The sequence below is a fragment of the Eptatretus burgeri genome, chromosome 3 (assembly GCF_056783735.1).
Source record: "Eptatretus burgeri isolate ZD-2024b chromosome 3, Ebu_testis_v1, whole genome shotgun sequence".
NCBI lineage: Eukaryota > Metazoa > Chordata > Myxini > Myxiniformes > Myxinidae > Eptatretus > Eptatretus burgeri.
The window spans coordinates 73,875,556-73,887,110 of record NC_140963.1 but is presented as its reverse complement, the minus strand read 5'-3'; the positions used below and the strand labels follow the sequence as shown (position 1 = coordinate 73,887,110).

Genomic DNA, 11,555 nt, shown 5'->3' with positions numbered 1-11,555 from the left:
CTCTTCCTATGCTATCCAAGGGCATCTCCACTCATCTCGTCCCATCTTCCTTTCCTGTTGGAGTCAATGTGTGGCCCTAAATGGAATTCTCTCATCCCATCTTCCTGTCCAGACTGGAGTTCCTCAAGGCAGCGTTCTGGACCCTGTTCTTTTTGTGGTTTTCATCAATGATCTCTCCGACTCTATGGAAAATCCTCAATCTCTTTGATGATGACTCCACCCTCTGCCATACCATCTATCATCCCTCACATCGGCAAACATCAGCTTCTTCGCTCTCTGCAGATCTGGATAAAATTACAAACTGGTCCAACACGTGGAACATGTCTTTCAATCCTAACAAATCTCATACTCTCACGATGTCCCTCCGAAAGGACTGTTTGAAATCCCCCTACCCTCCCCCAACTACTTTCTCAACAATCCTCTGGAATAAGTCCTTTCATTGAAGCTTCTGAGTCTCACTATGTGCCATGATCTTTCCTGGGAAAGCCACATTTCCAACCTGGCCTCCAAAGCCAGTCGCTGACTGGGAATCCTCTATCATGCAAAGTCCTTCCTCGGCCCACCTGAGCTCCTGAACACATACAAAGCTTTCATCCACAGCCTGATGGAGTACTGCTCTCCTCTCTTGCCTGGTGCTCCTGCCTCTCACCATTCCCCGCTTCACGCTGTGGAAGCCAAGGCATTTCGGATCATTGGCATCTCCCACGGTGAGGCTAAGTCTTTGAGCCTCTCACTCTCTCACTGCAGACCACACGTCGGTGGTCTTTCTGTGTTCTACAGTCTCCTTTCCGGTCTGCCCCCCCCCTGCTCTGTCTGCGATATGACACCCCCCCTAATTTCCGCAGGGCGCTCAAGGTCTGCCAGCAACCCCCTTTTGGTAAAACTACCAAAATCACGAATCACTGCTCACCTTCACTCTTTCATTCCTCTCTTTTCCCGCCTTTGGAATGAACTCCCTCACCCTCTTCAATCCCATTCTTCCCTCCGAGCCTTCAAAACAGCCGTTCACCACCACCTCTTCTCTTCCCCCATCCAAAACCTCTATCTTTTCTACCCCTCGATAATCTACCCCAAACCCACTCCCTTCAAATTCCCTGTCTTCCTTCCTGAAAGTCCCTGTAATGTCCATCTTGTATACCCCGTGTTCCCCGCCCCATCCCTCTCCTTTACACAGATCTCCTAATGTCTCTGTTCCCCACTGTTTTGTCCTTCCCTCTCCCACCCCTCTTGTCTCATGCCCCCCTTGCCATGCATTGTGTGTTAACTCTCATATGAGCCTCGACATGGTATCCAAAAAAAAACCCCCAAAAACTCATGTGGTGACACTTCCTTCTGATACTTCTTCCTGCATTGCACTCCAGGTGTGCATTTGTGCTTCTGGTGTTACACACTTTATGATAGCATGTCAGCATGTCATTACATTCAGAAGTTTGTGGCATTTCAAAATACATATCGTTTGTTCTGAGGAAGGGCTAATGCTCAAAACGTCATCCGGACCTTGTTCATCACGGCGGTAAACATACTCTCAACTAAAAGTTCATAAAATAAATTCCCGTTGATGCCTCTAGTTAACTTGGGGGAAATGGTAATGGCTGTCGAGCTTGTTAAGAAGAATCAGTCTAATGATATAATGTGTGGAGTACAAAATCGGTACAAAAGAGTTTAGCATCTTGTTTCAAACATATTTTGCTGAAATAATAGCAAAACAAAATTACTTTGGTTTTATCGACTTGTTCATTTTATTAGTGAGCCTGGTGTTGGCTCAGTGGTTAGGGTGGCGGCTTGGGATCCTAGGGTCCTGAGTTCTAAACCCCGTTAGCCGCTGAATTAATACACCAGGGGGTTGACTCAGCCTGTCATCCTTCCGAGGTCGGCGAAATGAGTACCAGTGTAGACTGGTAGAGGGGCACTGCATCAGCGACACAGTGGTGCTTCCAAGAAATGATAGTTACCCCAGCAGCTTAGCTGCCTTACGCAAGGAGAAGATTTTATTACTTCCACCAGCAAAGGTTGTTTTCACCAGTTTGTCTGTTTGTCTGTGAGCAGAATATTTCAAAAAGTTATGGATGGATTCCGATTAAACTTGGTAGACAGTTTGTTTGTTTGACAGGGACAAACTGAGTCGATGGTGGTGAAGATTCGGATGTGGATACGATAATTTTTTTTGATTCTTCACCAATGAGAGATTGGGCTAAAACCAATTTGGTGGACATGTTGGGTGTGTGACCAGGAGGAATTTCGTAGAGTTTGGTGAAGATGCGGATGCGAGATTAAAAAAAAAATTTCAACCGATTCTTCACCATTGAGAGATGGGACCAAAAACGATATGTAGCGTGATTTAAAAAAATAAATTATGGACGGGTTATTACTAAATGTGGTGGACGAGTTGGGTCGGTGACGAGAACAAGCCAATAAGATTTTGGTTCATGTCCAAATCCAGATCCAGCCTATCAGTTTGGATACAAAACGTAAACTGTTCAGCCTGGTGGAAGTACGTGCTCTACCGAGTGCGGTTGTAGTTTTTAATTGCGATAATTGTGAATAAATTTGTCTGAAAGACTGTTCTTTCCTCTTAATGAGACTACCATATTTTGGTACTTACAAGTTTCAGATAAAGCAGTAGTGTAGAAGCTATTAATTATTCTTTCTTCTTCTTTAACGGCCACAATTATTCCCACGTTATTTTAGGGGTTGGCTGTAGGGAAGCTTGACCCAAATCTTTCATGAAACTGCTGGCCAGGCCAAACATTCGATTAAGGTTCGGGCAGGAATTTGGCCATTGTGCCTGTGATAGTTCGCCTACTCTTCGTGAAGTATGCTGTGGGATCTTTAACGTTCACCAACAAAAGTCAGCAGATGGGACGCGCAGTTTAACATCCCTCCAAGGGATGGCACACACATTGATGAATCACCCTGTCTGTGAAACACCAGGATGACAGTTTATGGCTGGATCGAGATTCAAACCCAGGTTAAACAGCTTATAGGCAAGTGTGCATACCTCTAGAGCCTCGGCCATCCTGTAGCCATATTAGTTATTGTTTAATTGTGAATATTGCCGAGCTGGTGCAGTGTATCGGAGCAACATCATCCACTTCAATCTCATTCCTCCCTCAATCGAATGCCGTTTTGCTTGACAACTTATTCAGGTAAAGCTTTTATTTCAATTGTTCTGGAGTAAAGCCATTTGTAAAAAGGTCTCGGTGAAATTACAAAATTGGATATTGAATTGGAATACAGGAAAGATTGGATGTATCTGCTCACATCCGTAGAAACTCAGCGGAAAGTAGAGTTAGCATGCCCATGTGGGCTTCAGAAGAGCTGGATTTAGAACTTAAGCCTTTAGACCAATAAATCAAAGGATGGTTGGTTGACATGAGTGTGCTTTCAGCTCTCATGTTGCCAACAGCCTTTCTTAATGGAAAATAATATGCAGCACACGTTGTTCCTTTGTCGGTCTAAAGCTTTATTTATGACATCATTGAAGACCGCCATATAATAATCCATCATCAGCATTCACATCAGTTATTTAACACATATTCTGCATTCAGAACTCATCTCCATCATATTCTTCGCCTTCCAGCGTTTCAGATCCGACCTCCTGGTAATCCTTCTCGAGGGCTGCGAGATCTTCACGGGCTTCGGAGAACTCTCCTTCCTCCATGCCCTCACCAACGTACCAGTGGACGAATGCACGTTTGTTGTACATGAGGTCAAACTTGTGATCGAGACGAGCCCAGGCCTCGGCAATGGCTGTCGTATTGCTGAGCATGCAAAGGGCACGCTGCACCTTCGCCAGATCACCTCCAGGTACCACGGTTGGCGGTTGATAATTGATACCGACCTGGTTTAAGAGAGTAAACAAGGGTCACGTGTTAAGGTACAAAGAGTTTCATCAATGGAGTCTTCACATGTTACAAATGTTGCGCAGCATTTCTGTGGCCCAACATAAAAGTTAAAAATAAAATTAAAAAATCTACAATTTTAAGGGTGGTAGTTCAGTTTAAAGTATTTTAAGAGTTGTCAAAATGAGATACTCTCAATAGTAACATTATTATATATGTATATATATATATATATATATATATATATATATATATATATATATATATATATATATATATATGTGTGTGTATGTTTAGAATGTATATCCATCCATTGGGACCACACTCTGTGCAGAGTGTTGGTGCTGCCACAGCAGTCTCCTTGGCTATTGGGCACAATCCTGGACAGGTCGCCACTCCCACAGTATACCAGCATGCTGACACTCATTTTTGCCGACCTTGGAAGGATGACAGGCAGAGTCAACCCCACCTGGTATTAATTCAACAGCCGAGTGGAATTTGAACTCAGGATCTGAGGATCCCAAGCCCACCACCCCAACCATTAAGCCTACACCAGGCATGCAACCAACATATGTGTACGTGTACATGTATATATGCACACTATATATATATATTTCTATATTTATTTATTTATATACATCTTCTTCTTCTTTCGGCTGTTCCCGTTAGGGGTCGCCACAGCGGATCATCCGTATGATCCGCATAGTGATTTAGCACATGTTTTTACGCCGGATGCCCTTCCTGACGCCACCCTGGTTGCCTCTTACGACACAGGGATATGATACACCTATTTTAACCGGGGTATACACCGGCCCAGTACACTGGTACTCATTTCGCCGACCTCGGAAGGATGACAGGCTGAGTCAACCCCCTGGTGTATTAATTCAGTGGTCCAACGGGGCTTGAACTCAGGACCTTTTGGATCCCAAGCCACTGCCCAAACCACTGCGCCAACACCAGGCATATATATGTATATATATATATATATATATATATATATATATATATATATATATATATATATGTATATGTATATGTATATGTATATGTATATATATATATATATATATATATATATATATATATGTATATGTATATGTATATGTATATGTATATATATAATATAATATAATATAATATAATATAATATAATATAATATTATTTATATATATATATATATATATATATATATATATATATATATATATATATATATATATATATATGACGAATGTTGCCCAACCCCTCAAAATGAACTGTATGCAAGATAAAATTTGTCACCCTTCTCCACCTACCCCAAGCGGTTCAATAGCAAGAAGCATTGACATGGGATACCGATTTAGGCAACCCCAAACTGTGCAACCATTCAATAGCCTGACTCGTTTCACTGCAAGTTGTCGGACAGTCAGCGACGGTGTCGAATAACCACACATCATATACTAATAGATGCAACCACCTTACCATCTGCAATGGCAGAAGGTAGCTTCCCAGATTATAAATCTTAAAGGCCCAATTATATTTTCCCACCTGCAAGGGAAAGACTTATTTACATGAGAGCAACGGATCTCCATTATACCAACAATTAGAAAACCTGTATATCAGATTGTAATGTTACCCGAATCGTGCTTTGCATTTGATATACCCACTACCTACATTACTGAAAACATTGGAAAAATCGCAAATTGCATACTACATGTAACACTGTTTCAAGTTGAACAGGAAAAACAATTAACCGTTAACTATGTTCATGCACATTGCACCTTGAAACCGGTGGGGCACCAGTCTACAAACTGGATGGTGCGTTTTGTTTTAATGGTGGCGATGGCAGCATTCACATCCTTTGGCACGACATCACCGCGGTACAGCATGCAGCACGCCATGTACTTCCCGTGACGGGGGTCGCATTTAACCATCTGGTTAAGAGGTTCGAAGCACGCATTTGTGATCTCGGGCACTGACAGCTGCTCATGATTGGCTTTTTCTGCAGATATTACAGGTGCATACGTTGCCAGTGGGAAATGGATGCGAGGATATGGCACCAGGTTGGTTTGAAACTCGGTAAGGTCTACGTTGAGTGCACCCTGAAAACGAAGCGAGGCAGTAATGGAAGAAACAATTTGCCCAATGAGGCGGTTCAGGTTAGTGTAGTTGGGACGCTCGATATCCAGATTGCGACGGCAGATGTCATAGATGGCCTCGTTGTCCACCATGAAGGCACAGTCTGAGTGCTCCAAAGTAGTGTGAGTTGTCAAAATAGAATTATAGGGCTCTACTACTGCCGTTGACACCTGGGGAGCTGGATAGATGGAAAACTCCAGCTTGGACTTCTTTCCATAGTCTACAGAGAGGCGTTCCATCAGTAGAGATGTGAATCCAGAACCGGTGCCTCCACCGAAAGAGTGGAAGATGAGGAACCCTTGCAGGCCAATACACTGCTCTGACTGTAGACACAGGAAAAAGATGCGTAAACAACTCTGCTCCTGTTCTCGTCATCCAAAGGCAAATCCCTAACCTCTGAAAGTTTTGTGCTGTACGTACCAGTTTGCGGATGCGGTCTAAAACCAAATCTATAAGCTCCTTTCCGATTGTATAGTGGCCACGTGCATAGTTATTGGCTGCATCCTCCTTTCCATTGATGAGCTGCTCAGGATGGAACAATTTTCGGTACTTCCCGGTCCGCACCTCATCTGTGAAGAACAAAATGATCATCCAAATAACTTGATTATGTTATTTCATTTGTTACTGTACGATACTCAAAATATTAAGGTTAACGTCACAACTGCACATCTATATTTGTTTGCCTTTATCCTTATCCTAATTCATATCTGTCTTTGCATAAAAGGTTTCTATTTATATTACAATGAGCAAATAATTTAATCCATCCTTATGGACGAGTTAATTCCCACACTTCTATGATGTCTATGGCATATTTTATTACCTCCGCCACCGAAGGAGCTGATGTTTTCACCTCTGTTTGTCTAAGAGCAGGATATTTCAAAAGGTTACAGATGGATTCTGATGAAATCTGGTTGACAGGTTGACTGTGTAACAAGGATAAATTGATTAGATTTTGGTGAAGATCTGGATTGGGATACAAGAGTTTTTTCAAGTGATTCTTCACCTTTAAAGAAAGGACCAAAAACTATATGTAGCACGATATCTCAAAAAGTTGTGGACTGATTTGAACAAAACTTGGTGTGCAGGTTGGGTGTGTGACAAAGATGAATTTATTAGATCTTGGTGAAGATCTGGATCCACATCTTCTGATGTAGTGGCCAACCTGCCCAGGATTAACTATATCCTTGGAAATATTTATGACTTCTTATGAGTGCCCCCATGTTTTAGGCCTCAGGCTTTTGGACTCCACCGCAACACTCAGCTTCCAATTTGCTGTTTTCTCTTTCTGATCGGGAGAATTCAATCAAGTAATGGTGTCAGTCCAAAGTTTCAAAACATCTGACGATGATATGATTGAATACTGCCTCTTTTTGATGGTATGAGGTATTCATGGCTTGTGGCGATCTCTTCCCATTACGGAAAAGTCAAGTAAAATGTCTTCATTTTGGTCATGGTATAACGTGTTAAAAGATCAGTCAAGAAAATATTTCATGAAAATTGACTTGGAGATAATTGTGGTTGGAGTTGGAGGCAAAGCAGGACGGGCTTTATTTAATTGTTTATATGTCATCGTGCATCACCGATGGCAATGTGCATCTCTCGCACGATGGCAGTTTTATTATCTTGATACAGAGGTCAAGGCTTCTAGAAAATCTGGACAAACTCGAAGGGCACTCTGTAGAGTGCATACCTTTGCCACGTAATGCCTGATCCATGAGAACGTGTCAGCCCCAATACATTTTTGAAATATTATCCGAATATATTATCCTAATATAGTGAAATATTATTAACGTTATCATTTTTCGCCCTATCTCTCAATGGTGAAGAGCCACTAAAAAAATTTAAATAATTCCTCGTATCCAGATCCGGATTCAGATCTTCACCAAAATCTAATCAGTTCGTCCTTGTCAAAACCCAACCTGTCCACAAAATTTCATCCGGATCCGTCCACAACTTTTTGAGATATCCTGCACACAAGCAAACAGACAAATAAAGAAACAGAAAGAAAGGGGTGAAAACATAACCTCCTTCATCTTCGGTGGTGGAACTAAATATGGGAAGGATATTTCAAAGCATAAATGAAGTGAGGTACATCAAAGAATCACTGTTCGCTAAAAAAAAAATCATATGAAATTGTCCTCACCAGCAATGTAGCGAAATTGAAGAACTAACTCAGATCCAGAATATCAATCAAGGGGCGAGGGGGAGGATGAGGGAGTGGGGGGGGGGGAGGGTGGTGGGGAGAGCCCGAGGGGGTCCAGTTATCCTAAAAACTGTGAAAAAATATGGAGATAATTTGGAATCCTGTTGCCACCTCTGTCGAGAAAACACGTTACGTTTGCAAAAATTGTGTTATTTTGAAAGTTATAATGATGAAATTTTTTGGTAAAAGAGAGGGCATCTGGAACCCCAACCAATTCCGTCACCCCCGGCTCTACCTCCGCTTTACTTATCGCTGCATTGTTTTGTAATTGTGCAGTTTTCAGATCAAAATATAGTACAATTATTCCTTCATTTACCGATAACAGTCGGTTCAAGATCCACGTAGACCGCACGAGGGACGTGCTTCCCGGCTTCAGTCTCGCTGAAGAACGTGCTGAAGGAGTCGTCACCAATGGCGACATTCTTTTCACTGGCGGTGTGCCCGTCGGGATCCATCCCATGTTCTAAGCAGTAGAGCTCCCAGCAGGAGTTCCCCATCTGCACGCCCGCTTGTCCCACGTGTACGGAGATGCACTCGCGCTGCAGCATACATGGACAGACACACGGTGGAAGAAATGCTGTTGTTCAGTTGATCTATAATGTGTGGTGGTATATGCTTCTTACATGGCATATACAGTATTGTGCTCGAGTATTTACCTTCTGTGGTAGCTGGGTGTTAATTGGTCTTCCTGGTGCTCCTTTATTTCCCAGGGGAATTAGATCAGCCTAAAAACCTTGCTGCAGTTGCAACAAACTATTGAAGCTCTTCTTTGTTGGAGATGTTAAGCCGGCTGTCTCATCCGCAGTGCAGCCATTAAAGATATTTTGAGATCATTTGAAAAAAAAGTTTTCATTGACCGATTTGAAACGTCAACTATGGGGGCCTTAGTGCACTCACCAAATTGTTTTGAAGCCATTTTGACAACCTTAAGCTTGCGTACACATCACTTCACTGACAGGTTCAAACAAGACAGCATGTCGTACTTCACAAACATATTGCATGTCCATCTGTGAGTGTCAATGAGGATGTAAAATGAAGTAAAAACGCGTGAAAAAAGAATTTTTAAAAATACTGAGTTATTGCAGCCACAATTGTTGTTCATGTGCTCTTTCCATGTACTTTTATATGTGTTTTTTAATGCTGCTTCACAAAATATTACTCCAGTATATGTAATTTTGTATGTTCCTTCCATGTCTTTCCAAGGGGTTCCTACTGCCGTATGATAATAATAAATTTTCCCGTTTGAATTGCGACATTAAGTTCACATTCCCGCTTCTTCTTCGATGCAAAAAAAGGTCTTTTAAAATGGGAATCTCTAAGATTTAACGGATACAAACTTTTGTTCCAAGTAGATTGATTATTTATTAGCTTTCCAACCAAGTCAATCGATTACACTGGTCTGCGTCATTTCAGAGGTCTAGGTTTTCTCAACGGTTTCTATATGTTTTTTGCATGCTGAATTTAGAAATGTATCTAATTTCGCTCAATCAAGTCAAGTTTTTATGCTATCTCAATTTTAAGGAAAAAAAAAAAAGAATCAAAATTTTTCATTTTTTTAATTAGCATTTTTGTTATTCAAAATCAGACTTACATTGACAGAAAATGTACTTTGCATTTGTTATTAGCTTCCAGTGTTATTAGCTTTGCAACGTCCCATTTCATTTTTATTCTACGACAGATGGAACTACTGAAGCTCGACATCATGCAGGTTTTTCTTCTTCGCATGGCACATACGCACGCACACACACACACACACACACACACACACACACACACACACACACACACACACACACACACACACACACACACACACACACACACACACACACACACACACACACACACATCTCCTTTTAGTAATAGGTGCATTTTGCCTACCACAGATTCAATCTTTCTTTCTTCCTTTTATTTTATTTTATTCTGGAGCAACACATGACAAAACTTTTGATGTTTAAAACTCTCTCCTCAAAATCTCTCCAAATGAAATATTTTTGCATACTTTACAAAGTGACACCAGTTATTCATAGGAAGTGAATAATAAAAGCACCTACCATTGTTGGTAGATAATGACACTTATATGAATGAATATGAATTCTTGAAGTTAGCGTCTTCTGAACAACAGCAACGAGTCGTCGTGGGAGCTCTTTAGAGATCCTGTGAGATGAAGACCGGTTATATTCACTGTCATGAGCCTCCACCCGAGGAACCGACGCCCTTGTTGAAGTACCGCTCCTCCCTGGCGAATAAATACGTCTCGTGTTACAGGTGTAACAAACAAACACCTGAGGCGCTTAGACAAAGTGCAACAAGACAATTGGCTTTTTGATTCACTCGTTTGTGATCTCGGAATTGTTCGTTCTCATGTAAGAGAAAATAGAATGTTCTTGAAATGCATTGTTTGGACTTCTCAACTTAAAAAAAAAATCCCTGAACAATGCTGGAAAATATTTCATAATTATATAACATTCTTTTCAAAGAATATGAGAGATGATCATCGACTTTAAGACTGCTTTAATCCCAATCCCTTATTGTCTCAGCGAATAAAGTGAAAACAAACGATCCATATTGTGCATGGCGACCAATGACGCAGTCAAGTTACAACAAGACTGAATCTGAGTTTGAATCGGGAAGATTTGAGTCCAAGTAAATAAAAATATTTATCAAAACAAAAGCAAGTCATTTTGACATGATAATTATAAACGGATGGTTGTAAGTTAATTTTTTTTTTAAACATCTTTGTTTAATTCTGTTCACAAAAGTGTTGCTGAAATACAGCTCACAGATACCGTACAAGCTGAGTTTGATTCTGGATGCAAAACAGTATCCAACTACCAATATTGACAACAGTGGTGATACTACTTTGAACACAACTTTCAGAGGCAAGATGTCTCTGCTGACATCTCGGTTTTGAGGGTGTCTTAGCTGCAAATGCATTGGTTTGGTCTTTTTAAGGGTCCTCTCGTGACTGAAGAATCCGTTGCTGGATCAGCAACGACACCTACAGACACGGCAGATTACATTGCTGTCTTTGTTGTCAGGCAATATGGAGCATAATAGAGTATATTATCATTTTGAGAAGAGACCGTTAAGCAACTTATTCCATATGCCAGCACTTGCTTGTGAAGTTGAAGATATTGTTGCGAATTCGCGCCCGCCGGCGTGCGAACGGCCACGTGACTCGAATCCGACACGTCGCCCACCGGATGGACAATTCTGTCGTGACCCTCTCGGACTAACGCCGGGAGCAAGTCACGTGTGGGCCTTTCGGCCTCACAACGATCGTGCCAATCGGCCCCCCGCGTGGGATAGGGTTGTTCGCCAAACTCGACCTACCTAAGTACCCACGCGGATGGTAGACCGGGCGATCGCACCTCGCCGCAGGTCGACT

General features: G+C 41.7%; 1 protein-coding gene across 1 annotated transcript; it reads right to left on the bottom strand.

Moving 5' to 3' along the window:
- Positions 1–3,439: 3,439 nt before the first annotated feature.
- On the bottom strand, positions 3,440–10,372 carry LOC147030185 (tubulin alpha-1D chain-like). Its single transcript, XM_085873988.1, has 5 exons — positions 10,219–10,372; positions 8,481–8,703; positions 6,382–6,530; positions 5,604–6,284; positions 3,440–3,841 (listed from the first exon to the last, which is right to left on the bottom strand). Exons 1-5 carry the CDS (start codon positions 10,219–10,221, stop codon positions 3,545–3,547), a joined length of 1,353 nt encoding a protein of 450 aa, XP_085730114.1. The 5' UTR covers positions 10,222–10,372; the 3' UTR covers positions 3,440–3,544.
- Between the last annotated feature and the right edge of the window lie 1,183 nt (positions 10,373–11,555).